General features: G+C 45.8%; 1 protein-coding gene across 1 annotated transcript in view; it reads left to right on the top strand.

Annotated features, from left to right (window-relative positions):
• SLC35F3 (solute carrier family 35 member F3) overlaps positions 1-6,238 on the top strand; it is a 401,848-nt gene extending 395,610 nt beyond the window's left edge. The window contains exons 6-8 of the mRNA XM_042908179.1: positions 869-1,061; positions 1,868-1,957; positions 4,743-6,238. Coding sequence (XP_042764113.1) covers positions 869-1,061; positions 1,868-1,957; positions 4,743-4,978 — 519 coding nt within the window. The 3' untranslated portion in view covers positions 4,979-6,238. The remainder of the gene's footprint in view (positions 1-868; positions 1,062-1,867; positions 1,958-4,742) is intronic.
• Positions 6,239-19,811: the final 13,573 nt, after the last annotated feature.

Genomic DNA, 19,811 nt, shown 5'->3' with positions numbered 1-19,811 from the left:
CACATCTACCCCTCTCTCTCTGGCCCTCACACATTTGAAATATGTACAAACAAGAACAGGTGTAAGAACTCAGAGTGGGGCGGGCGCGTTCCACTAAAACCCTTGCCGGTTCTGGAATGAGGTGGCGGGATGGAGCAGAGATGAGCTGAGTGTTACAGTCCCTCTACCTTCGATTTGCAGAAAATGGCTTTGCAGCCAAAGCTCTTTTCACTGAGGGCAAGCTGTGTTGTGCAAAGTCAGAGATCTATCAGACGAATGGTAGTCACTTGTAATTTCTGTGGCTTCCTCCTCTTCAGACTCTCTGAACCTGGGATGTCGTGTGATGAATACAACACAGACAGGGGCACCTGGGTGGCTCAGTTAGTTGAGGGTCCGACTTTGGCTCGGGTCGTGATCTCATGGCTCATGAGTTTGAGCCTCGCGTCGGGCTCTGTGCTGTCAGCTCGGAGCCTGGAGCCTGCTTCGGATTCTGTGTCTCCCTCTCTCTTTTTCGGCCCTTCCCCACTTGTGTGCTCTCTCACACGCACGCGCTCTCACTCTCTCTCTCAAAAATAAGTAAACATTCAATGAACACAACACAGACAAATGAAGCCTAGCGTGAAAACCCATGAGTCCTGAAGATGCCTTCTATGAGGCCAGAGATCCGTAACTCTTCATTATGGCGCTACTGAGATTTGGATATGTGTACAGGTGCACATAGGTCAGACCCCACCACCTTTTCCATGAAGCCTGGTAAGGTAGGATTTACCCTTCACGTGGCTGCAGTCCTGTGGTCCAGCCCAGCCTCATCAGGTGCATTCTACTCCCCCTGTGACAAGGTGACGTCTGGGGTGAGTCTTCACCCGGCCTCCTCTGCTTCCCCCGGCAGGTTCTGTTCAAGCTCCTCCTGGGCAGTGCTAAGTTCGGAGAAGCCGCCTTATTTTTGTCCATTTTGGGTGTGTTTAACATCCTCTTCATCACCTGTATTCCCGTCATCCTCTACTTTACCAAAGTGGAATACTGGAGCTCCTTCGATGACATTCCATGGGGAAACCTTTGTGGATTTTCAGTCCTCTTATTGAGTAAGTGTCGATCACCCCGTCAGAATCCCCGCCGTCAGAAGCAATGATGGGTGAACAGGACCGGGCAGCTCAAGGGGCATCTGCAAACCCATGCCCTGAAGAAGAAAAGCATTCTGTTGTTATGCTGAAATTCCCAGTGCTTTTCAAGATGGTTGAGTCTTTAAAGACTGTTAAGTCCTTGTAAAGATGGCACTGGATTCTAATTCAGAACCACAGTCGAGGCAGCAGTAGCCATGGTCACTGCCGCTCTGAGTAGTGACCTACTGATAACAGAACGGATAACAGAACAGTCCCCACAGGACCGGTAGGGAGTTGGCAAATAATACATGCAAGGTTCTTAGAACAGTGTCTAATACACATCGGTGTCCAATAAATATTATCAGTTATCATTACTGTTAATATCATCATCACCATTCCTTGATGGAAGGCAGGTCCTAGGCAGAAAAGTGGCCAAGAAGGTGCCTCGCCCAGTTTCCATCTAAAAATGCATAACCCGAAGCGCCTGCCATGGTCACTGCTGGCAGAAAGCACCGGGATGTAGGATGAGTAGGATAGCCCCAGCCCTCTTTTCCAGTGCCTTCCCGCTGACCACCATTTCCGGATTTCTTTTCCCTTCTTCAGAGCTCAGGGAAGGAAGGAAAGCTACATAATCAGGGTGTTCGACCCTAATCCCCACCCAAGGTCACTGAGTCAGTGGTAACTCCCGTGACTCCAGCCTCATCAGAGAAGGTGGGGTGGGACAGACCAGGGAGGCTGTAAAGTCCAGGGCCAGCCACGAATAACACCCTCTCTCTTCTTTATTTCAGCATTCAATATTGTATTAAATTTTGGAATTGCTGTTACGTATCCCACTCTGATGTCTGTTGGAATCGTCCTCAGTGTACCTGTGAATGCAGGTAAGCCAGTATGGCTTCCAGTATCTGCTTGCACACACACACACACACACACACACACACACACACACACACACGTGTGCATGCTTACAAACACACGTACTCACACACACACTCTTGCTGTGCCTGCCATGGAAAGCAGGTTTAACCTTCTGTATAAAAAGAAAGCACTTAGGGGTGCCTGGGTGGCTCAGTCGGTTGAGTGTCTGACTCTTGATTTCGGCTCAGGTCATGATCTCACGGTTCGTGGGATCGAGCCCCATGTCGGGCTTCATGTTGACAGCGTGGAGCCTGCTCGCTCTCTCTCAAAATAAATAAATAAAAAACGAAAGAAAGCAAGCACTTAGGTACAAGTCGGTGTTTCTCATATATACAGTATTTCTCCAGAATGCATTGATTTTCACGTAGCACACCAAAGTACAGCTAGTCTAAAGCCATCTCAGGGCTAACTGACGTGAGGACCGGAGAGGAGTGTCATTCATATGAGTAAGAAGCATGGAAAAATATGTAGCGGGAAGAAACTTTTAATTTTTGCAAGTGACTTTCTGGGGCAGAAAATGTGCTCAGGGTGTGATGGGTATGATGTAGGGTTTACAGACAGAAGGAGTGCGCACGTGATTCTCCGCCTCCCCGGAGAGCGAGAGCCCTTTCCCCCGGTGACTCGGGACCTTGCTTTGTTTTCTGCTGGGGACAGTCGGCAGCTCTTCCAAAACTTTGTGGTCGCCTGCCCCCCACCTTCCTCCTTTCCTGGCTCATCCTGGTGGCAATTTTGGATTTTCTTCCCGTAGCCACCCCCCCCCCCACACCTGACGCCCCCGTGTAACCTGTCGTTAGCCGGAGAAGGGTTTGTAAATCTCTTCTCTCTGTAGCACTCGCCCCGTTGACAGCTCTCAATTTCCGAAGCCTTTTCCTGTGATCTGGTTCCTCACCCCTCCTGTCCCGCTTGTTCTGTATGTGCCTCACCCTGGCCCCAGACCCTCCTAGGGGCACCTCAGGGCAGCGTGTGGAAAAAGGCCCGTCGGGGGTGGCAGCACGGGCTCTGCCCACCTGGAGGATGGTGGTCCCAACCCATTGCCTTGCTGGGTCTTTGCTTGTCCCACCCGAATGTGAAGGTAGTACCTCCCCTTAGTCAATATCTCAAAAGGCTGAATGCGTCAGAGAGAGCTGGTAAGAAGCGGTCCACACTGTGAGCCTCCAGACTCTGCTGCCTTCTGGAAAATAACTTCTCAGCTTACCCCCTACCCCTTACGGCGTCTTTGTAGTCACGGCGTTCTTCACTTGGAGAAGGCGTGTCACAGGTGGTTCCTAGTCGGATGCTTACTTTGACCGTTTCATACAGCCAGGGGTTTGAGAGAGAAATCAGCATCATTTCTCATCACTCACCTGCAACCTAGGAGTTTAATTCTGCGGCCAAGGAAGGGATCACATCCAATTCCCCAGTGGAAGAGAGGAGCAAAGGTGGCCACCGTTACCTGATGTGTCAGAGCAGAGCCATTGGGTGGTTTCCCGACCCTCCCTGGCGCCTATCTGGGGCGCAGCCCGTGGGCCTTGCTAATTGACTGTCCCCGTCCATTGAATTCACAGAATGTTCCGCCATTATTAAAAATTAAAGCCTTGCTGAATTGCAGTGAGACAAAAGAGGCACTTTAGTTCCACCAAAGGGCTGCTAACAGTGTCTCTTCCCGTTTTAACTCTTATCCCTGTGTCTTTCTCTGCCTCCCCTAGTGGCAAGGTGAGAGGCAGGGAGGGGAGGCTGGGGGGAGGCAGGGAGAGTGGAGACCCGTGAGGGGAGAAGGCCAGAGCCAGGCCATGTCCGGGGCCACATCCTGGGCCCACACGTGGAGAGCCGGCGACTGCCAGCCAGCAAGGTGGCTTTCAAAGGCCGCGTGCTCGAAGTCAGCAAACGCTCTGTCACAAAATGATAGAAAAGTAAGCAGTTGGTGTCTCTTGTGTAGAAGGCGGCCTCCAAATTTGCTTTGTCTGGCTTTTAATTAAGAACGCAGGGAAATAAAGCAAAAAAAAAAAAAAAAGGAAAAAAGAAAAACCTTAATATCCCCAGTGGTTTTGACCATTCCGGTATGAAGAGAGCGATGGTGTAGATTTTTATGACCGGACGTTAATCCTGCTTCTCACTGTGTTCCCTCACCCGATGTGGGTCGGGTATGAGCCATGTGCCCCGTGGACCTTTAATAAACTTGGATAGTCAGTGACGACCCAGGTGGCTTTGAAGTGTCGTGCTAATAACGGCCTGGGGCGGAACAAGAATTTATATTTATTATCTTCAAAACACCAGTGTGAGTTTGGCCTTTAAACCGTACCTATGCGGATATTGGGAAATAATGCTTTTAAATTATACATACAAAACGTCATTGTAAAAAAAAAAAAAAAATGAAAAGTACCAAAAATATAAAGAAAGCAATAATGTTTTCATTATCCTGCCCGCCCCCCCTCCCCCGGACCCTCGGGAGGTGGGCCAAAAATAATCGTCCGGGGGGGGTATCTCCAATTGCCCCCCCCCCCCCCCCCCACCATTTATTTTGCCTGTCACATAAATCAGTGCCTGCACTGATCAGTGCCTGCACTGAGGTGCCAGGTCAGTTTGGGGAAGTGACATACAAGCGCCAGGCTTATAAAATTGAGAGGCAGCCCCTGCCCGCAAGGAACGAAGCCACCCTGAGGAAGATCCTGCGGTCAAGGAAGACCGCTTCCTGCCGGCCCGCGAGGGGACGCCCCAGCCCCTGCGCCTGGCTCACCTCCGAGTAACCCGGCTTTTCTCGGTCTCGTGCAGTGGTTGATCACTACACCAGTAAGATCGTCTTCAACGGGGTCCGGGTCATCGCCATCATCATCATCGGCCTGGGCTTCCTCCTCCTGCTCTTGCCCGAGGAGTGGGATGTCTGGTTGATCAAGCTGCTGACCCGCCTCAAGGTGAGGAAGAAGGAGGAGACGGCGGAGGGCGCTGCAGACCCGGGCTCGGGACCTCAGAGCAAGAACAGAAGAGCCCGCCCTTCGTTCGCCCGCTGACCGTGGGCCCTCCAGAACTCTGCGGCGAACGCTCACGCTCGTTGTTAGTGACTTGGGGGGTCTCTTCCTGGCGGGGGCCCCTCGGTTTGGTAAGGTGTACATACCTGTACAGTTCCGGTAATCTGCGGTAAGTTATACGGTATTTATTGGCATGTCCAATTTGCTTGCACTTTTTCCACATCAGACCTTTCTCCTAAGGTTACCAGTTCAAAATGAGAGAGACAAGAAGAGCCTCGCGGCCCTTTTTCAGTGAATGTAAAGCCGGTTACAGTTACCCTGGCATTGATTGTCCGGGGACGACGAGAGGCAGGGCCAAGTGTTCTGAATCTTAGCAACTGAAAATTACATTGCACACTGTGATTACTTTCCAGCTATGGTAGGGTCATATTTTGTTTTATACCAGAGCTGTATTCTTAATTTTAAGGGATCTCAACGAACCAAAAGCTGACTGTTCGGTCAATCTGGGCGGACGGAGGGATGGATGGATGAGGACGTTAAGAGGTGACGCGGCAAAGGGAAACGGACTGCAGAACCCATCGACTGTGGACTTAACCTCGGGGTGACGGTTGGAGGAGGACAGGCCCGCGCCGGGTGACAGAGAGGGAAAGAGAAGCCCAAGCCCCAGCTGGCTGCTCTCCTGTGTCTGTGTAAGATCATGCAAGAGAAATTACAGTGCCTTCTACAGAATTTTCGTCTTTACCTACGTGAAGCGAGGTGACATCGTAAGTCACTGGCGCCGTCTTCTCATTTAGGTGTAAAAATCTTTAGAAACCAATAAAACTATATATGTGTGTGTGTGTACAAAAAATGACAAGCTGGTGACCTGTGTAATGGCACATGGTTAGCGGTGTGCAATGCACATATAAGGTAGACTATGCCGGAGGTGAATTGCTTTCACTTCGTGACCAAGCTGGAAAAATTAACTTCCTGAACCTGTAAACCTTTTTATGAAACTTTTAAAGCACCAGGCTGTTTACTTACACAACTTAGGTCTGCCAGAAAAATTCTATCTGTGATAGATCTTGTAAAGAGGGACAAGGGGGTTAGAGTTTACTATTTTTGAAGTTTACATTGTTACATACGAAATGGAGACCTTATTTTGAAATGTTGTCATAACCCAATGGTGCACTCTGTTAACCATGGAGTCTTTCGTTTCATACGGGAAGGGGGCATTCGTGACCTGAACTTTTTAGCAAATTATTATTCTCAGTTTCCATTACCTGTTTGGCCAAACAGATGAATAAACTATTTAAAAAAGAAGCATTTCGTGCTGTGTTGGCGGCCCCGTTGTTGCATTCCCACGGTGCCCACTCCCGCCCATTCCCGCTCCCAGCAGGTCCCACCCTCCCGCACCACCAAGGCATGAAAACCCACCCAGCCACCTCAAGGGGCGAAGATTCTCATGGTGACGACAGAGGTGACTGGCACAAAAGCAAAATGCAAAACAGCCATCTGGGCCTCATACAAAATGTCTTGAGGCATCGTCTCCCTCCCCTCCTCCTCTCCCTTCACCCCCCTCTCCTTTCCCTCCAGGCGCCTGCCCCCTACTCAGCTCTGGGTGTTGCTTGTGTCTCTCTTTTTTCTGCACAGACTGCTTCCTCAGCTCACGTTGCCCTCATAGCTACCTCCAAGTGGCGGCCTCGGTCGCCATGTTGGCACGGTCTTCCAGCTCCACTCCCACCCCTCACTTCTGCCTCAGTGTCCTAACCTCGTTCTAGCTCTGTAGAGAATTTGAGGTACCAGCCTCAATATTCTGTTCCAGGCAGCTGCAGCCAGGGGCCGTGAGGTCCAATGCCTCTCATTCTGCAGCTGCGAACGGCCAGGTTCTCTAAGGGTGGGTGTGGGGGGAGCAGAGAGGAGACAAGACGGCAAGCTTCTTCAGGACACGTCACCCTGCCAGCCACACCTAGAGCGACCATACACCATGCCTCACTTGCTCCTTGAGGTCAGAACTGGTGAGCTGATGCTCAATCACTCATCATCATCAGGGAAATACAAATCCAAACCACAAATGAGGTACCACCTCACTCCTGTCAGAGTGGCTGACAGTGACAACTCAGGCAACAACGGACGTTGGCGAGGATGCGGACAGAGAGGATCTTTTTGCACTGCGGGCGGGAATGCAAACTGGTGCGGCCACTCTGGAAAACAGTACGGGGGTCCCTCAAAAAATTAAAACTAGAACGACCCTGCGACCCAGCAATAGCACATTTATCCAAAGGATACAAGTGTGCTGTTTGGAAGGGGCACATGTACCCAATGTTTACAGCAGCCAAAGTATGGGAAGAGCCCAAATGTCCATTGACAGAGGAATGGATGAAGAAGATGTGGTTTATATATACAATGGAATATTACTCGTTGATCAAAAACAATAAAATCTTGCCACTCGCTCCAACATGAATGGAGTGTATTATGCTAAGAGAAATTAGAGAAAGACAAATACCATATGACTTCACTCATATGAGGACTTTAAGAGACGAAACAGATGAACATAAGGGAAGGGAAACAAAAATAATAACAAAAACAGGGAGGCAGACAAAACATAAGAGACTCTTAAAAGTAGAGAACAAACTGACGGTTGCTGGAGGGTTTGTGGGTGGGGGGGTGGGCTATATGGACAAGGGGCATTAAGAAGGATGCTTGTTGGGGTGAGCACTGGGCGTTATACGCAGGGGATGAATCACTGGGTTCTGCTCCTGAAATCATTATTGCACTATATGCTAACTTGGATGTAAACTAAAAACTAAAAATAAATTAGAATAATAAATAAGAACTGGTGAGTTGAGCTGTCCAAAGCAGAGAGCTCCCTGCCTGATGTGTCCAGTGTGTGCTGTGAGGGGGAACCCCTCAGCCCCCTTAGCGGAGCCTGGACGAGTCACCTCCATGATTTTGTCACGTCAGGGTGCCAAACAAACATTTCCTATGGAAGCCACAGCATGAAAAAGTTGGGAAAGCCTACACTAGAGATTTACCCCGCACGCCCATTTGGCCTAAAAGACGGTGAAGACCCAAAAGAATTGAAAGCAGGGACTCAAAGGGGTATTTGTCCACTAGGGTCATAGCAGCCTTATTCACAAAAGCCAAGGGGTGGAAGTACCACAAGTGTCCATCAACAGATGAATAAACAACATGTACACACAGTGGAATATTATTCAGCCTTAAAAAAAAAAAGAACAGGGGCGCCTGGGTGGCTCAGTCGGTTGAGCGCCGACTTCGCTCAGGTCACGATCTCGCGGTCCGTGAGTTCGAGCCCCGCATCGGGCCCCTGTGCTGACAGCTCAGAGCCCGGAGCCTGTTTCAATTCTGTGTCTCCCTCTCTCTGACCCTCCCCCATTCATGCTCTGTCTCTCTCTGTCTCAACAATAAATAAACGTTAAAAAAAAAAAAAAGAACATTCTGACACACGCTACACCATGGATGGACATTGAAGACATAATGCTGAAAGAAAGAAGTCACAAAAGGACAAATACATGATCCACTTATATGAGGTACCCAGAATAGTCAAGTTCATAGACACAGAGGTTTGGTCGCTAGCGGCTGGAAATGAAGAGTTTTCATTCAGTGGGGACAGGGTTTCAATTTTGTAAGATAAAAATGTTTTGGAGACAGATGGTGGTAACGGGGCACAACAATGTGAAGGTACCCAGTGCCGCTGAAACGTCCACCTGGAAATGCCTACATGGTAAATTTTATGTTATTTACATGTTATAATAATAAAAAATATATATTAAAGGTGAGGTATGTGACATAAAAAGGTTAAAACTCTCAGGAATGGTTAATGGTCCTCTCAGGACATTATAAACACGAGTTGGAAGAGGGTTGAGGGGCTTTGAGAGCTTTCTTTCCAGAAAGGATACAAACCACAACTTCCCACCTCCACCCCAAGCAGGTTTCAAGGACTGGTGTGAGCTGTGGCTAACCCAGAAGGGGTCTATGAAGAGAGGAATCCCAGAAAAAGAGTCCCTTCCAATGGAACCATGGCGTGGCTTTGAGAAACAGGCTCCATCAGTGCTCTGTCTGGGGAATCGTCTGCCCTCTAGAGGCCAGTCTGGATAGCAATGAAAGGATTCTTCCAATTTTGCTCCTTTAAAGAGTAGAAGGAAAGACAGAAAGTACAAAGAGGATACGGGGCCTCTGCTGCTGATCAGGGTCCCAAAGACGCTTAGAAGCCTCCAATCCTACCTTCTCTGTCAGAATGTGACCATTTGGAGCCAGAGGACACGAAGTGACCAGCCGCCTTGCCACATCGAGTCACAGCTGTCTCTGGGAACTCATACCTGCTCTGCAGACGCTCAGGCTGAAGAGAAACAGGAGAGAAGAAACTGTTGCCAGAGAACCTACCACCCTGTAGAACAGGTGTGTTTCCAAATCTAGCTAGGGACGCATAATGTGGAGTTCTTCATACTCGATTTTGAAAATAAATGATTTGTTCTAAAATTGGAATGTGGTTGTGGTTGTACAATTCTGTGAATATTCTAAAATTCAGTTTCGGGGTGCCTGGGTGGCTCAGTCAGTTAAGCATCTGACTTCAGCTCAGGTCATGATTTTGACGTTTGTGAGTTTCAGCCCTGCTTCGGGCTCTGTACTGATAGCTCGGAGCCTGGAGCCTGCTTCAGATTCTGTGTCTCCCTCTCTTTCTGCCCCTCCCCCACTCACGTTCTGTCTCTCTCTCTCTCTCTCTCTCTCAAAAATAAATAAACATTAAAAATTTTTTAAATAAAATTCAATTTTTCATACACTTCAAAGGGGGGAATTTTACAGCATGTGGATAATATCTCAATAAAGTGGTTTATTAGATAATAAACGGTTGCCCCATGAAATGAGTTAAAATGCCTTTGCCAAAATCTTACAAGCAGAGAGGACATTTCCTGGGTAGTTGGCTTGGTTTTGGCTGCCCGGCATCTGATCCCTATTTAAAACAGCACATTGCATCGGTTCGGAGGCTGAAGGGAACAGATGCTCCATATGGGTGCCACCATCCCTCCCCTCCACAGTCCAGGGAGGGAAACGAGGGGTGAACTGCACTTGGCCAGCAGGCTGCAGTCTCCTAGGACTTTGGTTCTGGAGCAAGGAATACCAGACCCCGAGGAGCAGCCTAGGAGGGCCGCGCTGACCAGCCAGTCCCCGGGCTCCTGGCCGTGGCCTCAATCCCCCCCCAGTGTGGAGATCCATGGTTGCTGCCTGGTTCCAAACAGATCCTTCCCATGCAGCTGGGCTTGTGATGGCCCAGCAGGACTCCTCAAACTGCTTTAAGGATGACTAGGAATGATTTATAAGAAATGCGTCAATGATAGAGAAATAAAGAGGATGTGAAAGTTCTCCACAGTGCTTAAAACATATTTTTTTAGTTTATTAATTTTGAGAGAGAGAGAGAGCACAATCAGGGTAGGGGCAGAGAGAGAGAGAAAGAGAGAGAGAATCCCAAGCAGGCTTTGCACTGTCAGTACAGGGCCCAGTGTGGGGCTGGAACCCACAAACAACGACTTGAGCCCAAATCAAGACTCAGATGCTTAACCGACCAAGCTACCCTGGCATCCCAGAACATATATTTTTTTAATTCTTTAATGTTTATTTATTTTTTTTATTAAAAAAATTTATACACTTATTTATTTTTGATAGAGACAGAGCACAAGTGGGGGAAGGGCAGACAGAGAAGGACACAGAATCCAGAGCAGGCTCCAGGCTAAGAGCTGTCAGCACAGAGCCTGACGCAAGGCTCAAACTCAGGAACTGCTAGATCATGACCTGAGCCGATGTCAGACGCTTAACCGACTGAGCCACCCAGGTGCCCCTAATGTTTATTTTTGAGAGAGACAGGGCCTGAGCAGAGAAGGGGCAGAGAGAGGGGAGACACAGAATCCGAAGCAGGTTCCAGGCTCCGAGCTGTCAGCACAGAGCCCAATGCGGGGCTTGAACCCATGAACAGTGAGATCATGACCTGAGCCGAAGCCAGACGCTTAACTGACTGAGCCACCCAGGAGACCCCCCAAAACATATTTTTAAAAACATTTTAAACAATGATATTTTCCCTTCCATATTTTTTCTTGTATTCAGCATTGTCACATTTTTGAAACCCCCCCCTTTTTTGAAGTAATCTCTACACCCAACGTGGGGCTCAAACACACCACCCTGAGATCAAGAGTTGTATGCTCTACAGACTGAAGCAGCCAGGCATCCCAAGAAAACCCTTTCCTTGAGTTAAAATACTGGTAAACTTCAGCCGAGGTCAATCTTCCCTAAATTATAAAAAAAAAAAAAAAAAGAGTTACTGAAATTATGGGAAATGAGACTTCATGTAATTACAGTGTAATAATGAGTTGTGAATTTTAGCTCAGAACAAAACATGGTGAATTTTTTTTCTCTTACTGAAAAAAAGAATATGCTTCCTGGGGAGATTTGGAAATACACATAAAGCCACAAGCCAGTAATAACTGCAGTTGTATTAGGAGCCTCAGGAACAGTAATGGCAGGAGTCTAGAATAGAGGAAAATGGCCTAGAGGGAACCCAATGGCTGGGGAATCTCCCTGGGAAGGGCACTTTCTCTCTGAGAGCTGACATGAGCACATAAGAACCTAAGTGTGCCTTCTTAGCTTTTGACTTGTAAATACAAGTATCTCCATAGAAAGGCATCCTAAGGAAGAGATACTTCACCATAAGAAAATAAATGAAATGAATTTAAGAACCTCTAGAAGGTTTCCTCCAGGAATCCCCCATGTTTACTCCTTATTAGAAATAGAAGAGCAGCTGGGCGCCTGGGTGGCTCAGTCGGTAGAGCGTCACACTTTGGCTTAGGTCATGATCTCACAGTTCACAAATTCGAGCCCCGCATCAGGCTCTGTGCTAATGGCTCAGAGCCTGGAGCCTGCTTCGGGTTCTGTGTCTCCCTCTCTCTCTGCCCCTTCCCCACTCAGCTCTGCCTCTGTCTCTCAAAAAATGAATAAACATTAAAAAAAAAAAAAAGAAAAATGGAAGAGCAGCTGGCCACCTACCTACTCCCTTCAATTTCTTAGGAATCTCCTGAATTCCAGTGATGTAGGGGAATCTGAGGGGCGAGGCGGAAGCAGCCGTTAACCCAGGGTCTTACAGGATACTGTTGGTGCCCACCTAACGCAGCATGCCTGAGGGGAGAGGGGGCACTGTGTAACACCAGGTGCCATCACACGCACACCTGGTGAGTAGCCCAAACTCATTCACATTCAAAACGTATTCCTAGTCACCAGATAGCTTTCCCCTGAGCAGTGACTCTGGGACCCAGACCCCTTCGCTATGGCTCTTCATCTTCAACATGCAACTTCAAGATGGCGACACTCATCCACAGGCTAGAGAGGAGAGGCCTGAAAGTAGCTCATCTCACTTCTGCTCAGAGTTCAGGAAATGAGTCAATTTGATGGACCTCCGGGTCAGTCTCTGCACGCAACGAAGGGGGAGATTTGGGTATAAGGAAAGCAAAACTAGCGGTGTTCTTTTTTCAATTTACACCTCTTTCAGGGATTAGAGTTTGGTTTTTTTCATCCCCAACCATCCTTCTCTGGCCCCTCCATTTATGAGAACTGTCAACTCAGTTACGCCAACTAGATGTAGTTCCCTCTCTCCCTGTTCTCTGATTTCATCCCCATTGAATACGTGGAACACCTTCTTTTATCATCTGAAATATATTGAGCAGGCAGCCTCATGGGGATGCTGGTGGTTTCACCACTTTTCTAGGATTTTGCAAATATCTGTGCCCAGTAGGTAGCCCTGCTGAGTGGTAATGCACAGACGTTGGATTTCATCAAGGACCTTGTGTGGGTGTGGGTGTGGGTGTACCCATGCATGTGCATTTGCTACATTTACTGTGAGCTCTTAGTACATATTTTGACCAAATAGGCTGCTTCCATTTTTTTAAAATTTTGTTTAAATCATCCATGAAAGCTAATCACTAACTAGAAATTACAATTTTTTTAAATAAATGATACCATTTGGGGCTGGGTATTGATTCATCCAGCTGCTACCTGGTAACTTTCTTAAATCCCTTTAGCAAGCAATGATCATCTATAGAGATCCCGGTATTTTTCTTCAAAGCTTAATTTTTTTTAAGTCAGATCTTACTGTTAACACCAATTTAAAGTCCAAAGCACATTGGGATATTTAACTCTCTGCAGATCTGGCTCACCTGCGGGCATTATTGCATCAAAAGGCTTTACGGGTTACTTTTGGATTGCTGGACTTCTAGACTTCTCCTAAATTGTAAGTTTGTGTTTTCGGTTTTTTGATTTTATCTGTTGCAGAGTGTTTGGCTTGGTGTTTCTAAGAAATTAGAAAATAATCCAAGTTCTGTTATCTTTAGCCTGCATAAAAATGCTATTAGAATTTTAGATGCTGAGGGGTGCCTCGGTGGCTCAGTTAGTTAAGCGTCCAACTTCAGCTCAGGTCAAGATCTCACGGTTGGTGAGTTCAAGCCCCACGTCAGGCTCTGTGCTGACAGCTCAGAGCCTGGAACCTGCTTCAGATTCTGTGTCTCCCTGTCTCTCTACCATTGCCCACTCACTCACTTTCTCTCTTTCAAAACTAAATAAACATTTAAAAAATTTAAAGAATTTTAGATGCTGAAAGGTAGCTTTAAAAAAATTTGAGCAAGACTTCTGAGCGCAAGATGAATGAAAAGGTTTTGAAGGCAGAGACAGTAAGAAGGACGTCTGCTTCTAAAATGTCAACTGCTAAGATAAATCAAAATACCAGGAAATGCTATGAAACTCTGGTCCCCAGGGTTGTCAGGGATATGTTTGTGAAAGCAACTTAAAAGCTGCAGAATGTTCTATGACTCTAATAAGTGATTATCAAGGGACTTGCCACAAGGCCATGTGGCTAGGAGAGGCAAAGCAGGCTGCCTTCATTGACCACCCCCCTCCCAGAGCCCCACTCTTTGGTTTGTGGGGCGACCACACAGAGGGAAAGGCTCTAAGGACAAGCTTCTCTGCTGAGTGATTTTATCAAGGGCCTTCCTAGAAGCATGACAGATGGTCTCCTGGGACTTAGGAAGATCTCGGTTAGCATTAAAGCTCTGTAAAGGCTGGGTATTTTCTACAAATGACACCGTGCCCATAAGTTCCTTTCTGGTATCGATGTCTAACTGAAGTCAATGGTAGGTTTTTTGTCACCCCAGCAAAATGACCAGGCTACCCATCCCCTACTTCTCTTGTCAACTTCTCAGCCACCTTGGACCTGATTCTACTAGTCCTTCCCTTTCCCTTCAACTCGCAGTTGTTTCCTCCACCAGATCTTCCGCTTCTGCTCCACTGACTGTACTTTCCTTTGCATGCAACTAACACCACCAGCACCACCACCCCGAAACAACAACGACAAGAATCAGTATTTGTACGTGTTTGCAACTTACCAAGCACTTCTCATGAGTGTGTTCACACACCCAGGCACGGTCCCCACAGATCTTCTGGGACCTCACTGACCGACCTCTCTCCCTCTACAGCCCTGCCTATGGGACATGGCCACTTGTTTATACTTCTGAATCCTGGGTTGGAAAGTAGTACACTCAATCCACTTTGCTCGGAACCCTCAGAAATGGAGATTTGATGATCCATTCATAATCCCTACATTGCCCCGAATGAAGAGTGTGTTTGTTTGGAAGATTGAATTTGCACCAAAAATGTATCATTTCCTCTTATACCTGGATGAATTCAGCACACACTGATGCTACTTTGCTATCTCTGTGTCTCTAGTCCTTACTCTCTTTCCCTTAGCTGATATGCTTTGTCTTCGAATTCCTAAAAATAGAAATCTCACAAGGTTCACGGCAGAGCTATAGAAGAGTGCAGTGGTTAATAACATGGAATTTAGGGACAGACAGAACTGGATTCAAATCCCAGCTCTACGATTTATAGTTTTGTGACCTTGGGCAAGTCACTTGACACGACTGAGTCTCAGTTTTCTCACCTGCCAAATAAGAATAAAAACAGTCTAACTTAGAAGATCATCAAGGTAAAACAGAACACTATGTATGAAAGCTAAGCACTATTTCTAGACATAAGTAGGTACTCAATAAACGATAGCATCAACATCATCACCACCACCACCACCACCAGAGCACATCTTCCAAGCTTGAGCAATCATTTCCTTTGAAGAGCATTCCAGCCCATGGCCTTTTCCATCCAAGGCCACCTTGCCTCCCATTTCATCCAGTTTTGTGTCTCTAATTTTCACCTCCTTGAAAATCACTTCCAAATCTCTGCCATCTACAAATCTGAGTTTTTAACCATGTCCCAGACATTTCTCCCGATGTGTCCTAGCAGCCCCTCAATGTTAACATGTCCCAAACTATACATTCTATTTTCTCACCCGGAAAACCATTCCTCCTTCTATTGGTGTTAATTGGCATCACTATGATCTTGTAACAGTGCATAAAATCTTAATACTACCTTTAACTTCTTCCTTACTCTTACACTAGCAATCACTGTATGATTCACATCCAAGTCGGTGGTGTTGTAACTCCAAATCAGGTGTAGAACCCTCCCCTGCCACCCACCCCACCGCTACTACCCTACTTCATTAATTTTTTTTAACGTTTATTTATTTTTGAGACAGAGAGAGACAGAGAATGAACAGGGGAGGGGCAGAGGGAGAGGGAGACACAGAATCTGAAACAGGCTCCAGGCTCTGAGCTGTCAGCACAGAGCCCGACGCGGGGCTCGAACTCACGGACCATGAGATCATGACCTGAGCTGAAGTTGGACACTTAACCGACCAAGCCACCCAGGCGCCCCATTTCCTAGTATGTATCACCCAGGGAGTCCCAAGTCGTCTGATCTGTCCTGTAAAGCTGGGGTTCACTGTCTTGCACAAACATCTTCAGGGTCTTTATTAAATAAACCGTTATTAAATGCTTTATTAAATGAGCTGTTAATCCTGAGCCTGAATTCAAGACCCACCGCAATTTGGCAGTAACTAATCTTTCCAAACTCACCTGCCACTACAATCACCAACATCTCCTGCCCTTCAACCATACTAGACTATTTACTATTTCTCAGAGATACCGTATTTTCTCTTGTCTTGGTACCACTGTTAATTCTGCATAGAATTCCTCCTCCCTCTCCCTCTTTCTGCCTGGCCAAATCTTACATGTTCTTACATGTCTAATTCCAATGTTTCCTCCTTAATGAAACTCCTCATTTACCCCATGACAGCTAATACGCCTACTTTGTGGCCTGCACAGAAATTTCTCTATCTCCTGTGCCACACATTATAGTCACAACTTCTCTCTCTTACAGTATTAATATTCCTAGGGGACAAAAAAAAAAAATCTGTGTTCCTTAATTTTTGTCCTTTGCACCCAGCAGGGTCCCACATAAACAATAGGATGTGTTTATTGAATTGGCTCTTTTTTATAAGCTTTTAAAATAATTAGACATGATTTATAACAATTACGTCAATTCCCCTTGGACAGTACAGGGTGAACATCTCAGTCATCTTATATATCCCATAGTCAACATCATAGAATTCTCCCAGGATCCTGTCAAATAATGATTAGGGTTACCTATTTCATCCAAAATAATATCAGTGTTTTCCCTATCATCCTAAGGTTCATGAACATGTGGGCACATGGTGGGCAGCGTTAAGCCTCTTCTTATTCAATGTGAGCTGTGTGTCCTCTGGACTTCCAATAACTAGTGCACACAGGGTTCAGTTTCCCCATTTCTATGGGAATCCTTATCATGCTAGTCCTTAGTGTCTATACTGAATATTGGAAAGGGGTCTAATCGGTGCTTGAGTTTATACCAGCAACCCTTAATGATGGCACAGGAAAGACTGAATCTAAAATGATCCTTCCTAAATCGGAGGGATTGCTTGGCTACTGATGCAATCCAACCTTCAGGTGCTGGGAATGGGTTGGATTTTGTTAATTTCCTTCAGATCTTTTTGAGTCATTCCCATTGTTCCCCCCAATAAAGACATTGAAGCTTTATCAAAAAATGCCTGCATAGTGGAAACTCATCTGACTTCTGACCTCTCAGTGTCCAAGCCTCTAAGCCAAACTCCTGCTGAAAGCTCAAAGCTCCCCTCCACAATGAACTCAGTTGAGTCTTGGCAAAATTTCCTTTAACCATTCTGAGCCTAGGCTTCTTCAGCCACTCCTGCCCTGAGTATCTGTCGTTCGTCCCCAAGTCTTTGACCTGCCACACAAATTAAATATCATTGATATTTAACATATCAATGCATGTTCAGGTGTAAGAGAATGCCTTGAATAAGAAGTCTAATCAGAAGAGAAATGGACAAAAATACGAAAATGTGAAATAGTTAATTAACCAAACTCAAGAAATAAAGAAAAAAATCATCTCAAAAATAAAGACCTTATAAAATACCTAGAGATAATAGATTTGCTGAAAATATTGAAACCTGAGTAGAAGAATTATAAAAATCAAGAAGAGTAAAACACAATAAATCAATAAATAGAAGCAAAAGGATCTGGCAAAAGCTATAGATACATAAAATCAACAAATAAAACCCATTTACAATATGTGAATGATTGAAGTCCCCTAAAAGGAAAACAAAACAATGGATGGTTATATTTAAATTAGTAAATTCAAGAAAATTTTGTGAAAATAAAAGAAGATCTGGACATATATAGGGGAAAAATGTATACCTGAGACAATTGACCCAGAATGATCATTCTCAAAATATATTTCTGGTAAAACCTTTAGACTTTAAGGGGAAAAAAATGCTGGAATTCCAGCAAAGACCAGCTGACTCACAAAGCTTTAAAAAAATCAGGTTGGCATTAGATGTCTCAATAATTACACAAAAAGCAAGATAGCAATGGAGAAATATTTTCTGAAAATTGAAGGGAAGAAAAGTGTGAACCCAGGATGTTATATCCTGCCAAAGTGGCCTTCAAATATCAGGCTGTAGAACAACAGTTAGCAAATTTTTGCTGTAAAAGAACATATAGTAAAATTTAGGTTTGGGGGGCACCTGGGTGGCTCAGTCAGTTGGGCTTCTGACTTTTGATCAGGTCATGATCTCACAGTTTGTGAGTTCCAGCCCCGCATCGGGCTCTGTCCTGATGGCTCGGAGCCTGGAACTTGCTTCAGATTCTGTGTCTCCCTCTCTCTCTGCCCCTCCCCTGCCCATGCTCTGTCTCTCTCTGTCTAAAAATAAATAAAACAATTTTTAAAAAATGTTAAAAAAATAAAATAAAATAAAATAAATTTAGGTTTTGAAGACTATATGGTCTTTCACAACAATTCAGCTCTGTTGTTGTAGCACAACAGGTGCCAAAGACAATATATAGATAGTAGAATAGCTGTGTTCCAATTCAACTTTTTTTTTTTTTTACAAAAACTTACATCAGACCACATTTGGCCCATGGGTCATACTTTGCTGACTCCTTGTGTAGTCTGTTGGGCTTGACAATTTTATGCCTTATTTAGCCAAAGAATAAAAATTGAATTGTTCTATCAAAGTACTTCTGCCACTTGCAGTGATAATTTAAACAATCCTAAGATATTGATAACATAGGGTAAACTCATCTTCCCACATTTACATATCATCCTGAAGCATTTGAAAATGAATCGTCATAAATATAACATAGCATGGAGCCGCCTGGGGGGCTCTGTCAGGTAAGCATCCGACTTTGGCTCAGGTCATGATCTAGTGGCTTGTGAGTTTGAGCCAGCCCCACATTGGGCTCTGTGCTAACAGCTCAGAGCCTGGAGCCTGCTTTGGATTCTGTGTCTCCCGCTCTCTCTGTCCCTACCCCGCTCACACTGTCTTTTTCTCAAAAATAAGTAAACATTTTTCAAAAATAAAATAAATTTAATATATAATATAATAATATAATATAATATAATAAATATAGCAAAACATGTTTCCACGGAACTTTCTGGCTTTGGACATAGGTGGCTCTTGGTGCTCTGTTTCCCGCAGACTTTGGTCTATACCAGCCCCCAGGTTCTCCAACCTCCAACCTCCTTCCAGAGCCTTGAATTTCCTTGAAGCTTTCCCGTGAAGGCTTTAGACTCTCGCCCATGCACCGCATCAGCCTAGATGCTCACCGAGATTGACATGTGTATTCAATATTGATTTAACTCTTCTCTCATACCAAACATTGTGCTCTTTTCTGGGAATAAAGGGACTACAAAAGTTCAACTTTTAAGAAGCATGGGCTAGATTGACATCAGCAAATTGGTGGAGTCTGCAGCTCCAAGTTCTTGATAGCTCCCTCCCCAGAAACACAAAAACAAGCGGGAACCATGAGTACCAACTCTTACCAGAATTCTGTAAAAACAGTCAAAAGTTTACAGCAACCAAATGAACGCTGACTGAAGAAAAGGGAATTTCAAAATGGTAGGAAAGCTCTGTGGTCATTTTATTTGCCTTTCCCCTGTGCCCTTTAGGCAGTTTTGGTCTTTAAGCATCAGCAGTCCACGTTTCTGGAAGGGAACCCTGGTCCCTGGCTCCGGAGGAAGGAGTGAAGACCTTATTCACAAGCTACTGTGTGTTACGGACTGAATCGTGCCCCCTCAAGATTCATATGTTGAAGCCTTAACCCCCGATGTGACAGTATTGGAGAAAGGACCTTAAGGGAAATAATTAAGAAGAATTGAGGTCACAAGGGTGAGATCCTCATCCAGTAGGGTGGGTGTCCTTATAAGAAGAAAAGACACATGAGAGTTCACACACAAGGAGAGGCTATCTGAGGACACAGCAAGACAACAGCCGTCGTAAGCCAGGAAGTGAAGCTTTACCAGAAACCCGCCCTGATAGCACCTGGATCTTGGACTTCTAGCTTCCAGAACTGTGAGGAAACAAACTTCTGTTGGTTACTCTCCATTCAGTCCGTGG

The sequence above is a fragment of the Panthera leo genome, chromosome D2 (genome assembly GCF_018350215.1).
Source record: "Panthera leo isolate Ple1 chromosome D2, P.leo_Ple1_pat1.1, whole genome shotgun sequence".
NCBI classification, from domain to species: Eukaryota; Metazoa; Chordata; class Mammalia; order Carnivora; family Felidae; genus Panthera; species Panthera leo.
Note: the sequence above shows the minus strand (reverse complement) of the source record. Positions and strands in the feature narration are given on the sequence as shown.